The sequence below is a fragment of the Symsagittifera roscoffensis genome, chromosome 3, assembly GCF_963678635.1.
Source record: "Symsagittifera roscoffensis chromosome 3, txSymRosc1.1, whole genome shotgun sequence".
Taxonomy (NCBI): domain Eukaryota; kingdom Metazoa; phylum Xenacoelomorpha; order Acoela; family Convolutidae; genus Symsagittifera; species Symsagittifera roscoffensis.
The window spans coordinates 62,025,732-62,046,642 of NC_087064.1; the positions used below are offsets into that span (position 1 = coordinate 62,025,732).

The following is a 20,911-nucleotide window of genomic DNA, read 5'->3' on the forward strand; positions in this document are numbered from 1 at the left end:
ATGGATACATATATAAATGCCAGCTTCACTATCTCGCCACGTTTAAGCATTTTAAACGTATTAATTTTGCATGTTCAAAGAACGAATTTTTTCACGTTTAAGCTATATCGTATAATGCAATGCTTAAGATTTTTTTTTCATTTTCCAGTGATTAAAATGGGATGCTTTCAGGGTTCCCCTTGGAGTTGCGAATTTGGCCTCCATACCCTTGAATACCCTAAGAGATCTGAAATTGAATATTAATTTGCAAAATTTAAAATTCCCAATCCTGTAGACGGGTGTTGTCAGGGTACTCTTAGGAGTTGCAATTCTTGCGTCCAAATGCGACTGCCCAAGTGCTCTTAGTTTCCGAGATGTAACCTTTTTTTTCAAATTTTTAAAGAACTTATTTAAAATTACACAAAATTTAAAATTCCCAGCCTTATAGCGAGACAATTTTATTGCCACGGAACTCTCAGGTGTTGTAAACCTCGCCCCTAAGTATGAATGCTCAAATACGTTTTATGATTTCTTATTAGATATGACGTGTTTTATGATTTTAAAAAAAAAGTTCAAAAAACATTTTTAAAAAATTCAAAGTTTTAATTCCCATCTCTATAGTGAGGCGCCGGCAGGATATTCTCAGGCATTGTACTTCTTACCACCAAATGTGACTGCTCAAATGCCTTTAGTTTTCGATATATGACGTTTTCTAAATGAATTTTTTAAAAACTTTCAGTTAACATAGATGTACAGAATTTCAGAGTAACATTCATGAATTCAGTGATTTTGGCAATTATATTGTTAAATCTGAAACTACCAGTTGTATGCTAACGGTTTTGTTTCTGAGTTGAAAATACGATCTGAAACCCAATAGTTTTGGAGATGTAACCATTTTAGCTTTAAAAGAAATTTCGAGTTGAAATTATTTTTATTGTCCATTTTTTGAATTAAAAAGCGTTATTGGATGCCGTCTTTTGTCCGTGTCTGTACAAAACAGTCCCATTCAAAACAGTCCAATAGAAAACAGTCCGGAAAAATATGAAAATGAACGAAAAAACAGTCCGATACAAAACAGTCCGAAAAACAGTCCCAAATAATAATGGTTTTAACAAGCCGCTAGGCCGAGAATTGTCCTTTGTTCAACAAACATAAAGAACCAGTTAGTGACCGCCGCAGTCGTGCCAACGTATTGCGAGCTTGCCAACGGAGGGTGTGACTTAATACGAAGTTTAGAGCCGGTTATCACCGCCGACCTTAAACCGGACTGTTTTGTATTGACTGTTTTTTCCCTTCATTTCATGATTTTTGGGACTGTTTTGTATGGGACGGTTTTGTATATGCACCCTTTTGTCACCGTTGCATTCATTGTTTTTTTTTCATACTGTATACGCAATCTTCACATTCATCAGTCTGTTAGCAGCACCGGGGGTGCGTTACTCGCTAGTTATTCTTCGCATTTTTAATTTCTCAAGTTAAAACAACGCATTTTGATTGAATTTAATTTAATCATACTGTATTTATTTCAATTTTTAAGTTATCCGCGACAGGCGATTTCTTGTTAAATCATCTTTTAATAGAATATATAGATGTTTTGGTTCCTCCAGTTTCACATGCTGAAATTTAGAATGCTTCTGCTCTTGGCTGGATTAGAACCTCATTGATTGCAACATGCTCGGGTTGACTGACTGCGTACAAAACTGACTGTGCGACATCTTCTGGAGACAAGATTGGATACTTCCCAGCTAGCGTGCCGTCGTACTTTTCTCGTGCTGCGGAGTCGTAAGAGTTTGCAAATATCTCGGTTTCTGCGTTTCCGGGCTCGATGCATGTTACTTTGATGTGGTTTTTCGAAACCTCCTGACGAATGGCTTGAGATAGTCCTTCGATGTAAAATTTGGTTCCACTGTACACAGCTAGACCGGCGAATCCGCGCTTTCCAGCGTCTGAGCTCATGTTAACAATATGTCCCTTCTCGCGTTTGACCATTCCCGGAAGTACAACTCCTATGCAGTTATTGACACCCTTGATGTTGATATCAACAGTTTTATCCCACTCAGAATAAGCTTGTGAGGTCATTTCGGTGTAATGCATGTAGCCTGCGTTGTTGACCAGGATGTCAACCGGACCTAGTGCTAGCTCCACTTTTCGATGCATTTCCTCGACGTCTTTGAGTTTTGTGACGTCAGTCTGGACTCCTAAGCATTGTCCACCTTCCGCTGAAATAGTTTGGGAGATCTCGTTGAGTCGTTCGATGCGTCGTGCCGCCATGCCGACTTTGACCCCTTGTTTGGCTAATAAGATTGAAATGGCCTTCCCGAATCCGCTGGATGCACCAGTTACAATTGCAACTTTTCCTTTGATGTTGTCCATCCTAATAGAGCTGACAACGCTGAATAAAAAGCAAATGTAAGTCAACACAAGACATTGACTAAATTATTGAACAAAATGAAGCAAGCTAGAGCTTCAAAATAAATAAGAATATGCGTTAATCAAGGCTTAGCAATGAACTGGGAGCATCAAAACTTCATTAACATAATATGCGAAACTAACGCTAAATTTTGCGATTCACTTGTATGCACTTAAATTATATCTAGTGATGTGCAGATATAAAAAAAACATGTATGAAGGTTAATCGTATCCAGTGATGTCTATTTAAAAACAAACTATTTAAATTAATTTAAGTTTTCATTTAAATTTCAATTTATTTAAATGTGAAATTATGAGCCCACTCAATTTGAATGAAAGATTCATTAAATAAAAAAAATTAAAATTGCTCCGGCGGTATTTGATCCGACGCCAAAGTACAGAGTTTACTCATGATAATAAATTTCACAGTTCAGCGGAAAAAGCAAACAATCTAAATTTTCACGACAAATTTGATGATTTTTTGTAGCAAATAGATTTGCCCAAAAAATTGCTTTAGATTTTTTTCAAAAAATTATGAAAAGTCCCCAAAATTGGCAGAAAAACTGCTAAAAAACAGAATGACTAACAATTTAAATTTCTAAAGAAAAATTTAAATAGTTTCGGTAAAATTTAAATTGATGCCAACAATTTTTATAATTTTCTTAAACAATTTCAATTTTTCTTTTTTGAAATGGACATCACTGATCGTATCAATAAGGTCCATTTTAATTAAATGGGTTAAAGCATGCGGTTATTGATTAAATAAGTTGTGCAAACCGTGTTTTTTAACCAATTAGTTGATCCAATATTTAAACTAATGGGTATATTGAACATTCTGGCGATATCTTTTTTAAAACTATTACTTTTTTAATTGATTGTGGTTGACATCGTGATGTACGCTAGTTTCCTTTGACCTTTTAGGCACCGGTTTACATTCATAGCCATCAGATTCGGCCTCCTTTTTTAGAGGGCGTTTCCGACAATCCATTACTCTCTCGTCCAGTTCGGGGCTGCTTCTCCGTGGCGTTGTCAATTGCTTTGTTTGCGACAGACTGCCGTTGTATGAGTTATCGGCTGTTTTGCTGACATTTTGTTGACAATTTTGAGCTGATATAGAACCATTAGATTGAATCTGCTCAATTTCAACGCTTTTTGATTGACTATTCGTGGGCTCAGAACAATTAGAAGATCTGTTTGCAGATACAGCACATCCGTGAATTTCATCGTAGAACTGTGATAAACCATTGTCGCCTTTGGTCACTGTGCGTGAATCCAAGGAGTGAGCATTCCAAGAATTACTCATGTCCCAGCCAGCTTTTTCAGCTATGTCCTTCAGCAGATATGGGAACTTGTTCACTCCTATGGGTTGATCACAGTACCAGCTGTTAGGGCGTGGTCTCGGGTGGGGTTTGTTGTAGAAGTTTTGAGACAACTTAGGGATAAGAGATATGTATTTTTTCATGATTTCTACTGGGCAATAGGGTCCTCCGGTTTTTCGCATATATACCGGTGGTCGCGGTTGTCCTGGTTTCAAGTTGTAGCTGTCAATAAACTCAATATGCTCATTGTCCCCTTCACCTTTCAGGTTTATTTGTGACGAGGGGTTCCATCGAAGTTCACGATGATGTGCTCTTGCTCGGACGCCGAAGTGCTTGGAAACGAGGAAGTAAATTGTGACCAGAAGTTTTTTCGGATTCTCGGCTCCTAATAAGTTTTTGTGCCATAAATCTTTTTCCATCTCAGGTGTGATAACACCAACATTCAATGACAGTCGTTGGATGCCCAGAGCTCTGGAGGCCGCTTTTCTGTTTTCAAGTGCCACGCGGAACTTCTGATAATCCATGTCCGAGTAAACGTTGAAGCTGTTGTTGATATTTTTGATCGTCATTTGAAGAATTGATGTCATGTGGTTGAGTGTCTGAGGACTGAGTTGTTCGCCTTTTTCCGATTTGACTTCAGTTATGAACATCGTCAAGTATTCCGGAGCCAGGTGACGGAAATCGGTAATCAACATATCCAAAGTGCACGGTATGAAACAGGAAGAATCATCTTTCTCATATTTGGCCTGAGCCCATGAGTTCCACTTATTCTGCAACCATCTGATAGACTGGTAGGATTTTTCGGCTAGTTGAGAATTGCTTCCTATGACCATCCCGTTTACAGTCCGGACTCCGTTGTCATTAGGCGAAGTTGAGCTGGATTCGACAAGTGCGTGATAGTCGGTTACGTCATCCATGTGACAAGTCGGCGACATTCTTCCTTGGTCGTGGAATATCGTGAATGAATCTACCGAATCACTAAAAGGCGATTTCGTCTTCTCGAGAATTTCCTCCGGCTTCTCGGGGTCCTCCGTATTCGACTCCGCGTCCATGTTAAGGTGCCTGGGTATGCTCGGCTGTTGAAATCTTTCGGAGATGTAATTTGTTTAAATAGGTAAGTAACCGCGTGAGTTGAAGGAAAAGTGCCACTGCCTTTTATATGACTCGAAGATTAATTTACACTACTCTTTTTTGTAAAATGTGTGCAATAATTTGCGCGGTTTTTATATTATCACTTGACGTCAATTCATTAAACATGGAGATTAGCTCTATGGTGCAGGTTTCTTTTAAGCTATTGGTGAAGACGGTCAGATTTCTTTCATGCGCAAGTCAAAATGCTGCACGGGTTGTGTAAATTAGCAGACGATACCAACATTAAACTGTACAGTTCTAATGGAAACGTATGTTTTTTTTTCGAATTGAAGATGCACTAAAAGTCAGTGTTGAAGTGAGTCAAATTATGACGCACGTTCTGAATAAGTTGAGAATGGACTGAAACTGAAAAGTGTGCTGATGTTGCCTGAAGTAAGTTTGAGTTGAGAAAGTGAATTGAATTGCACAATCTAGTTAATTTCGCTGTGCAGCGTCGTATCGTAGTGGCAGAAGGAACGGAACAAAATGGCTGTTTGCGTTGCGTGGTACGATAAAGGTGGTTGGTTTGCGCTGAATTGAACTGAACTGAACCGAGTTTTGTTGGATTTGTTGTGCTATAATGAATGATGCGTTAGTTTAGCGGTGGCGTGGTGGTGGTAACGATGTTCTGTTCTGTTCGGTGCTATAGTGTATATAACCGTCTGCGTCAGCCTGAAGTTGCGATATTGAACGCTTCAGTTGCAAATGGAGCACAGAGCACTAGTATTCTAGTAGTCTTAGTACGGTATGCAAAAGTGTGCTATGTTATGTTACGCTATTTAGTAGTGCGGTGGTGATGGTGGTGGTTGTTGTTTTGCTGAACTGATGTATTTGTTAATGCATTTGCGTACTAAAAGTGTAGTGTATTAGTGTGTTTCTGTTCTCTGTCCTGTGTCTTTCTTTATGCAAAAATAATTCTTTACTTATGCATTGCATTATGCAACAACAGTGCGGTACAATAACGAGATGTGCATTAAGAACAAGTACGTAGTTCTGGGACTTGTGTTTATCTTAAATTTCAAATTTATAATTTAGCTTGCGAAGTTAACTAAAGGTGATTATGAACTGAAACTGATTTAGAGAGTGTGATGTTTGCCGTTTGCACACCCTTCGGTGTTGGTGCACTGTGAATTTGAGTTATGGTGCTCTGGGGTTATCCAAATTTAAACCGAATTTAAGACTCTTAGCCCTTTAAGAGCGAAACAAACAAAATTTTACTGCCTAAGTCCAAATCTACGAATGTTTTAAAAAAAGGTTGGACCTACGATGTTTTAAAAAAATACGGACACTTGTAGCATGGTAAACCCAGTAAAAGTATGTCCACTGACGAGATTTTATAGATCCGAGTCGGTTGCTATTTCAGTTGAAATAATTTATCAAAATACCTGATGGTTTTTGGAGGTGGTTCCAGTACGTTTCTTTGAATCTGCTTTGCGAACAAGTTTCCCAGGTATGCATTATCAGCCAACGGGTACGTCGGCATATTGAACGCCTTCAGTGCCGCGTTGGTTCCCTCAGCAGAGAACTTAGTCTTCTCCAGGTTGAACAAACTGTTGTTACTGTTCATTTCTTTTAGTAGATTTTTAACTGTAGCCTTCAGTTTAGTCGAAGCGAAATTTTGAACAGTATCAATCCATTCATTGAGAGGCTTGGGTTCCAACTTGTATCCGAAGTTGGACATCCACTGAAGCAGAGTTTTATCATCCAAAGGCTGAGGTTGGACCAAATTGAAGGTCTTCCCGTTGACGCTTCGGATATCCTGCATGCAACATACAATAAATCTGGCTATGAAATCAGCGGGAGTCTCCTCGAGAACCCAGTCTACGTTAGGGACACTGCCAGTGACAGTGATTGCCTGAAGAAGAGCTAAGTTCAGGTCCTGTGGGTTCCAGTAGCAATTGACAGAGTCACCGCCGATGTTTCCAGGACGATAGACGACAATTGGGAGACCTCGTTCTCTAGCTTTGGAGACGAGCTGCTCAGATACCCATTTGGACTGTCCGTAGCCCTCTGAAAATGAATTATTTCTTTATAGAATTATCCGATTTAATGCCAAACTTTATTAATATTCAAAGAAAGTTTTTTGTAGATTGAGCTTTTCTTGGACGGAACTTGTATCATTTGCTTGTTTTACGGAGTTTATTCTTTTTGAAATTCTAGTTAAGATACGGTAAAATGGCTCACCGACAAGATCAGAGGCATAATTATCCAGATCCTCTTCTTCTTTGTAAGTGTATCCCGGTCGTGCAGGGAACACAGCATTGGTACTTATATAGTGCAGAGGTTTGATCTTGGCTGCACCTGCCAAGTTAATCATGTTCTGGGTTCCAAACACGTTAGCTCGTCGCAAAGCAGCGTAGGGGTAGACCAAATTGACCTAAAAGCTTGACAGTGAGCTGGTCTTGCAATGTGTTTTGTTTTCCAACTTTTTTATCTCGACAAAATTTCAGCGTATTGTTTTTCGTACTTTTAATTAGAAGTCTACTTGAATCCACAAGAAAAGATATCATTGACAAAGTATTTTTGTGTAAGTCAGTGAACGTAGTAAAGACACTTATATAGTTCACGATGATTTTTTGTTGAAATTTGGGAGGAGTTTTATATTCGGGTGCGTTTTACTTTTTTTCGTTTTCCACGAAAATCAGGTACAACAAATAACATTAATATCATATTAAAGTCCTTTCAGTTGTGCTTGGAACGACAGAAAAAATATTGAAAATTTTTTATCAGTGTCGAAAAACCGGTTAGAAGTTTGTGATTTTTGGTTTAATTTTGAGCTAGTAAGGTGAGCATGCAGGCCTACATGCTCACCTTGCTTTTTTTTATAAATGTGGTCAGAACATTCTGTGCTTCTTGCACAGCAACCGGGTTTCCTTGTTCTTTTCGAATTTTGTTTTTTATGCTGCTTGTAAATTTCCATTTCCGGTTTTGTATAATTTCAGTTGTTGGTACGACCATTGAAAATGGGGAGGGACTTTGTATTCGGGTGTTGATTTTGTTTGTTTTTGCTTTCCACGCAAAATCTGATACCACAAATAATCATCGGACTGGGTTGAGTCATATATTTTATTAAAACCCTCTCCAAAAATTGATTGTCGAATACTGCTAAGCTCTAGTTTATCGTTCAGATCCTTTTATCACACCACGCAGAAAAAAACTGCAAAAAAATTGAACATTATATTTTTTGTTTTTCTAGGAATTTTTCTCCAAAAATTATTGTTCAATTTGCATTTTATACTATGATTGTCGATTATTGCTAAGCTCTAGTTTATCGTTCAGATCCTTTTATCACACCACGCAGAAAAAAAACTGCAAAAAAATTGAACATTATATTTTTTGTTTTTCTAGGAATTTTTCTCGAAAAATTATTGTTCAATTTGCATTTTTTACTATGATTGTCGATTATTGCTAAGCTCTAGTTTATCGTTCAGATCCTTTTATCACACCACGCAGAAAAAAAGACTGCAAAAAAAAATTGAACATTATATTTTTTGTTTTTCTAGGAATTTTTCTCCAAAAATTATTGTTCAATTTGCATTTTATACTATGATTGTCGATTATTGCTAAGCTCTAGTTTATCGTTCAGATCCTTTTATCACACCACGCAGAAAAAAAACAACACTAATTTGAAAAAAGTTAAGGTTTCCCAGCGAAATAAAAAAGTTATTTTTTAATTCAGTTTTCTCTAATTAGGCTAGTTTTACGAAAAAAAGTGTTGATCAGAAAATATTCTTGAAATTTGGAGACCTTCAGTGTGATGAATATAGTTTTTCGAAATCAAACATTTCAAACAGTTATATATTTTTTCTGTTTTACCAAAGTTCATTGACTTTTCAACTGTTTGTTGGCTATGTTTTTGCTTTTTTGACTGGGAAAGGTTGCCAAACCATCAGCAACGATGAACCGCCTTTTAAGTCGGTATAAATGCTACTTCAACTTGGCTACATTTTATTTTGTTCAAAGCATGATAATTTGTCAAAACGTTGCCAATCTTGAGAATAATGATTACCTGAGCGGCAGCATGTATAATTATATCCACTTCATACATCAGCATGTTATAAGTCTCCTCGTCCACTCCTAGCTGCTCAAGAGACAGATCTGCCTTAATCACAGTCACCCGTGAATCGAATGCATCCTGAATCATTTCTTGTAGTTCACTTGGTTGTTTGGTCTTGTCGGGCAGGATCATGGCTTCTTTCAGACTGTTTCTCAGTCGTGATTCAACTGAGACACCGTTGCCGGCTTCACGCACGATGCAGAACACATAGCATTGGGTCTTCAAAAGTAGCTCCTAAAAGCAAACGAAAAGTGGGGTTTTTGATGGATTGAATTCATTGTAAAATTATCCTAGTTTAAAAACCCAACACATCTAACGATGCCGTTGAAAGTAAAACGTAACTTCTGGTAATTTCTCAGAGAACTTGATTAGATTCAAAGATCATACCTGTAGAATGAATCCACCTAGAAACCCAGTGGCTCCTGTAAGCAATACATTAGCTCGTCTCCATTTGGTATCGAGGAGTGCAAATGATCTCCAGAATGCCCTGAGTTGGATGTCGAAGTTCCTCTCTGGCTGCTCGTATTTGGTCACTTCTTCCTGGAGATCTAGTTCCTCTACTAACTCGCTGTCAATCTTGGTGCCCAATTTGCGGCTCTCAATCAGCTTAAAAAGGAGTACAATTGTTATAATTTGGAAAGCAGCTCCACAATCCTTATGTGCCGGAAAAGCGCAATGGAAAGTTTGATGGACAATCATTATCACCTTACTGAACTATTGTTTCATAGCATATATGCAAGTTTTTTCGAAGTTGCTCGCAAACTTCGAATATCTCAACAGCGGCGTTGTTTTCTTAGTATTATTACATTTGGATTATTGTAATTTGGACATAGACTGGATCATTACAGGCTAACAATTGGCTAACAGACTTATTTCGTCAAATTTGACAGATTTAGAGCATATTTGGGATATATATTACAATAGGTGGAAGATTCAATTTAAATAGCTGGATCGCTCCTTGTTATGCTTCGAACAGTATTTGTGATTTATTTCAAAGTCAATTTTTTTGGCAAGGCAAAAGAAGCGTCGTCTGGCAGAGTAATGTATATTCAAAAACTATCTTAGTAGCAGTTGAAAATGACTATCTTATGCACAAGAGTTCTCAATTGTAATCCATGCACTACTCAATTATTTCTCAAAATTACCACCTATTGTAACATATCACCAGAGCATGTTGCATTTTAAATACTCATTGTTCCGAACATTAAAAATGGAGAGAAACTTTGTATTCAGGCATGTTTTAGTTTTTTGTTTTCGATGCAAAATCAGATATCACAAATAATTAGCATATTAAAGCCAGTCGTGATTCGAACGGCATTAAACAGTTTTCAAAGTTGTCCCGTGTCGAGAAAAACCGGTTTGAATATTTTGATACTTAGTGTTATTTCGAGCGAGTTAAGCGTTCTATAAGCGATATATTACACCCGCCAGCGTAGTGTATTAGAATGACTTTTTATCGAACCTGACTCGCAAATAAAAGTATCATTTGGTGGCTTTTTTGCTATAATCACGATCTGTAGCATTGGAAATTTCATAGCATCTGTTTTCTGCTTTTATTTGTGGCTAGTTTTGCTGACCGTTAAGCGTTAGTGGCCGAGAGGGATGGAGTTCGAAACGTAGCAAAACTGTAACTTATTCGAGGCTTATCTCTACTCCTTATTTATTTTTAAAGTGGTGTTTTTTGTCGTTTTCTCGCTTCCATTTTTTCCTGATTTTGTTCAGTTGCAGTTTTTATGTAGGCTTAGACTAGCCAATGAGATTTGTCATTTGATTTGATTTGGTCAGTCTTATTTTATCTGTTACTGACCTCACAAGTTTGGGCAAGATATTCATTCTTGAGTCAATTTTCTTTCAAATTCGTTCAATTTTTTTTGATTGAGAGTGGCTCTAAAAGAATGACTAAACTTTCTTCCTCTTATCTGCAATAGAATCGGATATGTATTTGTTGTCAATTTCACAGACGTAAAAAACTTGTGTTGTTTCTTATGAGTGTGACCGGAACATTCTGTGCCTCTTGCACAGCAACCGGCTGTTGTTAATTTCCATTTCCGATTAGTATGATTTCATTTGTTGTTCTGACCATTGAAAATGGGGACTAACTTTGTATTCGGGTGTTAGTTGGTTTTGTTTCTTTTTGTTTTCCACGCAAAATCAGGTACCACAAACAATCATCGGACCGGGTTGAGTGATATATCATAATAAAACCCTTTTAGTCGTGATTTGAATGACATTTAAAAACTACCAAAAAATTTTCCTAGTTTCGAGAAAAACCGGTTTGACATTTCGATTTTTCTTCTAATTTGGAGCAAATAAAGCGGGCGAGCAAGCTTACAATAGCTTATAATAGCTTAGTTTAAGCCGTAAAAACATAGTTCTACTCAAGTAAACTACTAAGATTTAGTTTTTGTTCAGATCCTTTATCACACCACGCAGAACAAAAGACACTTATTTGAAAAAAAAATTATATATATTTTTTCTAGATTATGGTCGGAACATTCTGTGCTGCTTGTAGAGTTACCGGCTATCCTATCTTTTTTTTAAGCTTACTTTGCTGTTTTCAATTGTTGGGGGCTTGAAAATTGGCGGTTGGGGGCTTGAAAATTTCAATTTTTGAAACCCCGCAAGGAATAACCCCTTTTTCCCAAAATGATCAGGAGGGTCCTCGCAACTTATGGAATACATTTTTTTTGGCTGAAGGCGTATGGTCTAGTATCGTCGGCTTAGGTCCCATTTTGTTAATGCTTTTCAATGCTTGTTTGACTCTAGCAGTTGTCTTACTGAGCTGAGCCATTTTCTCAAAATGAACTGCATTCAAGATAAACCGAGGCAAACATGAAAATTTTAGGTCTAGTTTTTTTAACATTTTTTCAACTTCGCTTTTTTTGTCTAGTTTTCTATCGGATAGCTTGCCATGCTATCTTAGGGTTTTAATGCAAGTGATGCGAAGCTCCGTCTCGGCTCTATGTTCCCAATTTTTTTTCTACCTTAGCTAGTTGCACTATGCTAGGAAACTGGAACAGCTCGTGCACTCTGAGTTCGACATTGAGTTGGTCGTACACCATCTCCAACATGTAGGTGGCTGCTAGACTGTGTCCTCCCAGGTCGAAGAAAGACTCTGTCACGTCTATCGTCTTCATATGCAACACCTAAACACAACATCTTATCAAGCGCAACATTGTTTTGGAGATGCTTTATTGCCATTAAACAATTAAAAATTTCTCCGTTCTTATGTCATTGAAAATTGTATTACTCTGATTTCATTTCGACTGTGAAGAAAATAATCGTTGTGTAATGGGATCCGGAAATAATCGTATCTAAATCTTTAAGTAAGACTCACCTTTTTCCATATCTTGTGCAGTTTCTTCTCGATTACGTTTTTGGGGAGACTTTCTGGGTCGTCTTCGAAATCCACGGAGAGGGAGAGAGAAGGAGACCTCCATTTGTGAGAAGAAGCGGCTTTTGTTGCAGCCGGAGGAAGTCTAAAAATAGTTTCCGAATTTCTTGTAGCAAACCTTGTAAATTGTTTTTTGAATAATTTTAGGCCATCAGTGTTTCTGTCTGGCCTATTATCTTCCTCTCGATACTGTAATCTCTCTAAGGGTGGCATTAAAAAGGTCATTCATATTTCAATTTATTCGTCGGCTTGGTTAACAGTGTTAGAGCTCATTATTTAAAGCTGACAAATAAGGTAGATAATTCAAGTTGATTGATCACTCACTGTTTTTTGTCCATCTTAGCCGACGATTGGAGTACTGGCAGCTTGTCCATGAACATAAAAGTTGCCGGAATCATGTAGAACGGCAACAGTGTCTTCAACTTGCTCCTGATCTCACGCTTGATATTCACATGCTGACTGCCCGCATCCCCGCCGCTCGCCTCTTCGCTGCGATAAGATGACGTCAGAATGACGTAAGCTACCAAGTACTTGTCGTCTCCCTCCTCGCCCTCGGCAAGCACGACACAGTTTTCGACCATCGGAAGTTTGCTTAGGGCGTTCTCGACAGCTTTCAACTCAATTGAGTAGCCTCTGATTTTAACCTAAAAATAATCAGTTTATCAATCTAAAATCACAGCTTTTCATGTTTTTCCTCTGTTAGTCCTTTAGTTTTCTTTTTGCTTTTTTGCGGTGAGTTTGAGATATGTTAAGAAGTGACTTTATGCAGGTAAAAAGGAACATTTTTGTTTTCAATTCGACTTGGTGATAGCTACATGCCTTTTTCTTCAAAAAACCATCCGAATTCATTGAAATGTGCCTCAATTTTAAATAACAAGATATTATTGATGAAAAAACTTGATTGACACTTGGGAACTCTTATCTTACCATGGAGTCGCATCTGCCGCATATCTCCAACTTATTGTTTGCCAGCAAGTAGCCCCAATCTCCAGTCCGGTACAGTTTCTTCCCAAAAGAGGCCGGTACATTGGGAGGTCTGTCGATAAAGCGCTGCTTCGTCAGTTCCGGTCGGTTCAAGTAGCCTAAAATTCACTCAGCGAACGTGATTGACCACCAGTTTAATGGGTGCAAGTGCTGAATAATTATTATCAAAAAAATTTTGATTTGCAAAAGCAAAGATTTTTATTTCCAGACATCAGCATTTGCCAACCGTTAGAAAACGATTTTATTGCACCACTTGCATGAATCATTTGTCGTTCCGACTAATTCTAGTAGCGCGAAGCAACGAAAACTTATTGGGGGTTTTTAGGTCGCATGATTTTAAGTACCCCGAACAAAGCTCGTACGGGGCTCAAGTTTCAAATCGTGTTGATGAGCTTAAGACATGGTTTCAGAGTTGATTTGGACGAGTATATAAATAAAGGTGCCTGTGTTTTGTTTCGGCCAATGAAAATGGGGAGGAACTTAGTCTTCTGCCGCATTTTAATTTATTTTTAATTCTCCACGCAAAAAGTTGTTTTTATTCTACACGCAAAATCAGAGACCACAAATAATCATCGGAATGCCTCGAGTAATAAAGCCTTTTCAAACGTGATTCAAACGACATTTAAAAATTTCCGAAGAGTTTTTCAGTGTCAAGAAAACAGAATTATTTTGCAAAATTTTTAACTATAGCCAACAGACAGATGAAAGGATCAATGAACGCAATAAAGCAGAAAAATTTTGACTTGTTTTTTGAAAAATTCATAACCTTCGAATTTCAAGAAAAAATAGATGGCTTTCAAGTTTTTCGAATGTCTAGAACAATTAGCGATTGACTCTTTTTTTCGATAAAGTTACTCAATTTGAAGAAACTGGATGGATTCATAAGGAAAATTTTCATTTCGCTGTGAAATCTGAAAATAAAATTCCACTTCCGAAACTACACGTCGATGATCTTTTTTTTTGGCTTTTATACTTTTGCTGTTTGATTGTGAAGTTTGCCTCCACATTAATAAAAGAAATTTACTGGACTGGAAAAAGAAATCAAACGTCTAACCGCGAAAAAGCAAATTAGAGAGTGAACAAATTTTAGACTTTTCCCGAAAAAAAATCACGGCCTATATAAGAGTCTGAACTACGCTCATCGACTCTTGAAAAATGGTTTGTAGTTTTTTTGAAGACAACTATTGTTGATTATGCCTAATTCACTAAAAAACTAAATGTCTACGCGTTCGACTAGTTCTCTCATCACAACACGCATTTAATTAACGACTTCCATTTGATTATTTTTATTAATGATCGGAACTTTCTGTGCTACTTGCACAGAAACCGGCTATCATTTTCTTTTTTGGATTTGCTGTGAAAACGACTGAACTTTAGTGTTCTTTTGATAGTGCGCTCTTTAATTAGAGTACAGCTTCAAAAATTTTTGGTAAAAAAGTTACAATAATGTTAAAGCTATTTTTTTATTCGCCAATATTCAATATAAAGTAGTTAAACTTAAAACTTGAGTCGTATATGGATTCAATTTGACCAACTAGCTGGCCTCATTTCAGTTTGTAAGAGTTTTGATTGACGTTAAGCTTTCGGTATCATATATAAAATGTTAAAAGTGCGCACATGTCAGTCCAGAACATTGCCAATTTTCAAACCTCTAGAACATTATTATCAAAAAGGCTTGCAGGTGAAACAGCTTTTTACATTTGAGCTCAAAAAAATGATAAGGTGATATAAGAGCGCCCCAAGCATATATGTATTCTTTACTTTCTTCGAAAATCGGAACAGTAATTTTGATATATATTTTTCAGTTTAGAACAATATTCATCGCTTTAATGCTCTTTGACATAGAAGATTCTTTGACAACTTTATAAAACTTAAATGTTCGAGAAAACTGGATCAAACGCTGGGCTTTCTATAATAAAAAATTTTTGAATCAAAAGTTTCAAACACCATTTTTGCACTCTCCGCGTTTTTTGCTTTCCATCTGGAAAAGGAATTTGAAAGCTAGCTTTAAAATAAATTTTCATCAAAATATAAAACTTCTAACTATGAAAAAACAGCCCAAGTAAGTGATCTCAGATTCTGCCAATTTCTTTCAGTTGTAAGCTTTTCTTGAAAAAAAAAGTATGGCCCAGATCAAGGGCGGATCTAGGATTTTCTCGAGGGGGCGGCGGATTTTCAAAAATTTTGTCGATCTTTTTTTTTAGGTCGACCGAATGGATTTTCCGAGCTCTCACAACGCACAAAAAAGACCTCTGTTTTGGTCAAATTTTCAACGCCGCAGACAAAATTTTGAAAATGAGGCCAAAAGACGCATTTTTAGGCACTTTTTGAAAATTGTAACAAAATTGCGTTTTTTTTTGCGCGCGCTCCCCCCTCAAAGTAGGTATATATTGACCTTAGAAAATTTTTAGGGTCCGTCACCAAATATGGATATCCCAAAATAGTACAAAGGGGGACCCTTTGGGTCGGCAGGGGGTCGAATACCTGGCCCGAAATCCGCCCCTGGCCCAGATCTCAGATCCCATTGTCTAAGAATGATTCTGTTTATTTCCTGCTTTCTGATTTTTTTTGTTCATTCAATATTTCAAGATGTTGTATCCCTTTTCAAGCCGTCCATGTGCCATGGCAATATATCAATTATGAGTTGCAAAAGTCCAAGCAGGCTTTAAAGTAGTCAAGTTCTTGCTCTGGCTGTATTTCAAAACCATTTTGATTTACCAATCTTTCCTTGATGCCCTAGCTGCCTTTGGTAAAGTTAATCCAAAGAGCTTTTTACAATTCCTCCTTATATCTTCTACCAAGTCAGGGTATTATATCCCTGCTTTGAGCTGTCAATCGTAATGTTTAGTAAAAAAAAGTTACCTTATCGTAGTTGTAATGAAGGACTGTATAAAGAGTCTAACCGACGGCCAATGTGGGACCCCCCACAAATATCTCGCCCGCCACTCCCACCGGCTGCAACTGCATGTTGTCGTCCAGGATGGCGATGGAGACCCCGTCGAATATCCTCCCCACTGGACAGTACTTTCTCTCTTCGTCAGTTGACCACTTGCTCAAATTCTCCATACATACGTCGTGACATTCAGACACACTGTACAGGTTCACAATGGTCGCCTGATTGTGGGAACAAATTAGATTTATAGGATAAGATTAAAGATGTTTTCTCGTTTTTTTTGTTGTTTTGGGTAAATTGGAAACGCGTTTAATTAAAGTTTTGATCTCAATCAGGATTTGTTCTTGCCAGCTTTTGTACATATTTTTCAATTGACCGTCAGTCTGACTAAGAACATCTATGAGCATTATTTAATCACCATAAGATGAAGTTACCGACCTTCGGAATCTGTGCCACAGTCCTCTCAAGTAGTTTAGTCGTGACCACCTCTCCGCACAACACAATATGAGTCAAGGACAGTGAGTGGAGAGGGGGCAGGTTGCGGGCACTGATAACCACTTCAAGTAGAGATGGAGTGACGAGTACTCGAGTGATCTTGTGCTTGATGAAGTAGAGCAGCAGTTGTTTGGGATCATAGATTGTTGTCTCTGGGATAATGTACAGTGTCCTTCCTTAAACGGAATCACTATGTTTTCACATAAAATTAGAATATTATTTTTTTTGTTTATTTCGCAACAGATCGCTGAATATTGTTTTATCATGTATTTTGAAGACATCACTGTGCTTAAGAATGATTTCATTGTTTATGTGCATTGGCAGTAAGAAACCTTTGAGAAGTGGTCGCAACATTTCCCAGACAAAGAACACATTACACGCCACCCTCTCTTCAATGCTGTCGTCATAAGGGTAGTCGAGATGTCTCCTGTTGTAGCTGAACACAGCACCCCTGTGGGGGTTGAGGATGCCTTTGGGTTTTCCGGTTGTCCCACTTGAGTAGACGGCGAAAGCGAGGTCATCCAAAGTCATCTTAGGAGGTGTCCATTTATATGTTGCAGATGCATCGTCTGGAAAAGTGTCAAAAATAAACTGAATAATTGGGAAATGTTTTTTATTTTTTTTTTGTAATTTCACATTATTCCTTTCAAATGACCAAATATTGGACTTCTCGCTTAGCTTTGGAGTACCATTTTTTCCGGGATTTTCTCATCTTTACTAAATTTTTCAATTCGAGTGAAGATGTACAGTCACGGGACATAGAAGCTGCAAATTTTTGATTTGAACGAGAAAATGAATGAACTTTTCTTCACGTTTTGTTCGTTTTCTCGGCAGTTCTTTTAGATATAGTTGAAATTTTGAAACATGCTAGATTAAGCTATTTAGAAGGATTTAGCCGGGCCCAATTTTGAGAAATCTTGTTTCGAAGGCCTAAATTAGCCAGTATCTCAAAACTAGTTTTATATGTGTTCTTGCTGTGGAAACATCCTCGCAAACATTATAAGGAATTTGAATTAATGGGCTCAAATTAGTTCTTTGAGAAACTGATGAGCTTGACTTACACCCTATGCCGCCGAATAACGACAAATAACAGAGTTGAAAGAGTTACTTGGCCCGGCTTTAAAAAACGGCATACATTTATGACTAATTTTGCGCTGAGTATCAAAATAGTTCAACAAAAAACTATTCCATCAAATATTTTGAAAAAATACTGCTCCAATACGTGCAAGGATTCTCAGTAGCAGTTATTGTGTGTGTAATTTTCTCAACTTTCTAGTATAATCTCCAAAAAACAGATTTGACAGTTTTTCGACGCCGGGCCAAGTAACTCTTTTAATTCTGTTATTTGTCGTTATCTAGCAGCATTTACGCTTTCGAAACAAGATTTCCCAAGTTTTGGACCGGCTAAGTTCATCCAGATAGTTTAATCTAGCATATGTCGAAGTTTGAACTCTACATGTTAAAGAACTACTGAGAAAAGACAAAAACGTGAAAAAAAAACTTCCGTTCAGTTGCAATCAAAAAGTTTATTCGAGAAAGAGTTCACTTCGATTAAAAACTTAGTGCAGATGATGAACACAGGCAAAATTTCAAAGAAGATAAGCGTAGATCAATTGCTATGGATCCGTGTAAAAATTTAATTTAGAGTCTCAGAGATTGTTGTCGAAAGTATCCTAGAAAACAGGCATTTTAGAAAGAAAAACCCAAATTTGCTCTCAATTTTGTCCACTAGTGTAGTTAACCGAAAAGGTTTGATAGTCACCGTTGTTATCCAGTTCATCCCTCCAGAACCCATCATCGTCAATTATGAACAACTTGCTGTTGCTTCCACTCTCTTCTAGAATCTTCTTCATCTTCTCCTGGGCTAGACTGACAGTGGTGATTATACACTTGGGAGTGGCGTCTTCTAGCACTGACATAAGGAGTGCGTCTGGGTTGCTGATGTCCAGGGGGAGGTACCCACCCCCTGCCTTCATGATGCCAATGTAGCAGGTGGGGAAGGAGAGACACTTAGGAAGGTAGATCACAACTGTTAATGAAAAAGATATCGCATTAACTTTCCTGCTATAGTTGAAACATAGCCAATTTTTAGTGTATAGGAAAAATGGATCAATACGTAAAACTTTTATTTCGCTGGGAAATCTGATAATAATTTCCATTTTTGGAATCTGAAGTCAATCCCGTTTTTTTGTGACCTTTACACTTTTGCTGTTCGATAGTGGAGTTTGCCTTCCTTTTAACAATGGAAATGCACTGAACTTAAAAAGAAATCACAAGTCAAACCGCGAAAAATTAAAATCGAGAAAATTTTTTAAAAATCAGCAAGACCTATCTATATAAGAGTACTCACTACGTTCATTTCTCTTAAAAGAGTATTGTCAATTTGGATTCTTAAAGAACTCTCTAGATTGTGTCATCTGTTTTTATTTTTCCCACATTAGTTTTGATAAAAAATCTTCGCTTTATTAGCGGAAGGGAGCCCAATATTAAAGGACTTCATTTCGACTTAAAATAAAGGTGAATCTCTGCGTTAAAAAACTTACCCAAATCTCCAACTTTTATGTTTGCCTCTTGTTGAAGCCATGCCGCAAGCAGTGTCGAATTGTGATCCAACTCCCTGTAGGTTTGGGATTTCTCTTCGAAATACACTGCTGTCTTCTCATAATAATTCGGACATTCGCGCGAGAACCATTCGTGCAGACAGCCGAGTGATTGATAGTCGGTTTCGGAGCTCATTTTTTGTACTTCGATATAGTTTGCAGTGATAAAGTTACGAGACGCTATCTGAGATTCCTCTGTAAATTGCTTATTGATTCAGTTTAATTTGATCACATAGTTTAATTATCGGTAATACAGATTCTTTCATGATATGATGAGGTCTTATCTCTGTTTGAAGGGTATATTACTCAGCTAAATAAATTAGAAATATCTTAAAATAACCTGGGTTTTCAAATCATGTGATTTTTTCTGAATACACTACTACTTTGGTGTGGCAGTGGCAAATGCTGTTTAGGGAATTCAAAAACATGCATGACGGGGTCGCGATGTGGGGGAGCAGGGATGGGTTCGCGGAGCTTCGTTTTTTGCTGAGTTGTGCAATTTTGAAGCGAGCCAATTTCTCATTTTTATTTTTTCCATAATAGAATTTTTAAAATTAATTTTTGAGCACTTTGAATGAATGTTCTTGGCCAATTCCCCCTCTTAAAACCGGTTATTTTCAGTTTTAGCTCTCAAAATTTGTCTTTTTACTTTGAGAAAATCCGACCTGCCTCTGATACTACATTGAAATGAAGCTAACAGCATGTTATGATTCTGAATGAGTATCAGATCTACAGTTGAAAATTAGTTAACTTACTTGATTTTTTTATCAGGAACAACACCGGTGGTTTAAAACGAAAATAATACCTGTTGAAATTAAGCAAAATTGCTTTTGTTTATATTGTGTGGGCTCGTTTCCTCTTTCATTAATTTTTGCCGATAAAAAGTAGCCCTTTTGCTTTTTTGAAAATTCACTGAATAAAAGAATGCAGCTAAGTCAATGGGTAAAACAATGCGGGGAAGCAATCTGATTTAGAGTGTTATAAAGGAGCCAAATGGGAATAGCTAGATGAGCTCCACTGGTTAGAAAGCGAGCTAAATAAGAACTTGCTGGGAGGATTTCTGGCCCGATCTAGTAAGAAATTGGAAATCATTAACTTCTGGCCTTAGGCCCAGAAGTGCTGCAAAGTCAAAAGCCTTGTAGATGAATTGCCCACGTAATTGCATTAAGCGCCTCCAATCTCCTTCCCTCTAACTTCCTTTGTTTGAACCGCCTCAGTTAGTCGGGTCATTTTTTCAAGATTCATAAATGTCTTGGTTAGTATAAAAAAGGAGAACCCTATTTTTTCTCATATTTATAATTACAATATTTTTGCCGATAAAATCAGTGCCCTGTATCCAGAGGTTGACTAGAATATAAAAATGGTTTTGTGTTTTTTTTTTCGCTAAGAAGGGACATCATTACGGATCATTGCCATTTATGGTCATCATTTTAACTGAACTTCCCTTCAGGTGATTGGTGACTTTAACGTCAGGAGCTGTCAATGGTTTGGCGTTGTATTAAGTGCCATTGAATAGAAGGGATGCTTACTTTCTTCTTTCTTTTATTTGCTTCTTAAGTAGAGTTAATCAGATGAATTGCAACGAATTTTGACTGCTTACCTTTTTTGTCCTTGACCAATTTCACTAACTTATTGAGAAGATGATTTGAA

At 37.4% G+C, this 20,911-nt stretch overlaps 1 protein-coding gene across 2 annotated transcripts; it reads right to left on the bottom strand.

Annotated features, from left to right (window-relative positions):
• Positions 1–1,501: 1,501 nt before the first annotated feature.
• Positions 1,502–20,894, bottom strand: LOC134842952 (uncharacterized). Of its 2 annotated transcripts, XM_063859488.1 has the most exons (15): positions 20,017–20,894; positions 19,205–19,456; positions 18,424–18,690; positions 16,994–17,230; positions 16,605–16,837; positions 16,177–16,387; positions 13,217–13,371; positions 12,614–12,933; positions 12,233–12,374; positions 11,880–12,041; positions 9,283–9,501; positions 8,848–9,129; positions 7,023–7,215; positions 6,224–6,848; positions 1,502–2,371 (listed from the first exon to the last, which is right to left on the bottom strand). In XM_063859488.1, exons 2-15 carry the CDS (start codon positions 19,395–19,397, stop codon positions 1,603–1,605), a joined length of 4,008 nt encoding a protein of 1,335 aa, XP_063715558.1. In that variant the 5' UTR covers positions 19,398–19,456; positions 20,017–20,894; the 3' UTR covers positions 1,502–1,602. The 2 variants fall into 2 exon arrangements, with proteins under 2 accessions (XP_063715558.1, XP_063715556.1); XM_063859486.1 differs by lacking the exon at positions 20,017–20,894 and having other exon boundaries at positions 19,205–19,557.
• Positions 20,895–20,911: the final 17 nt, after the last annotated feature.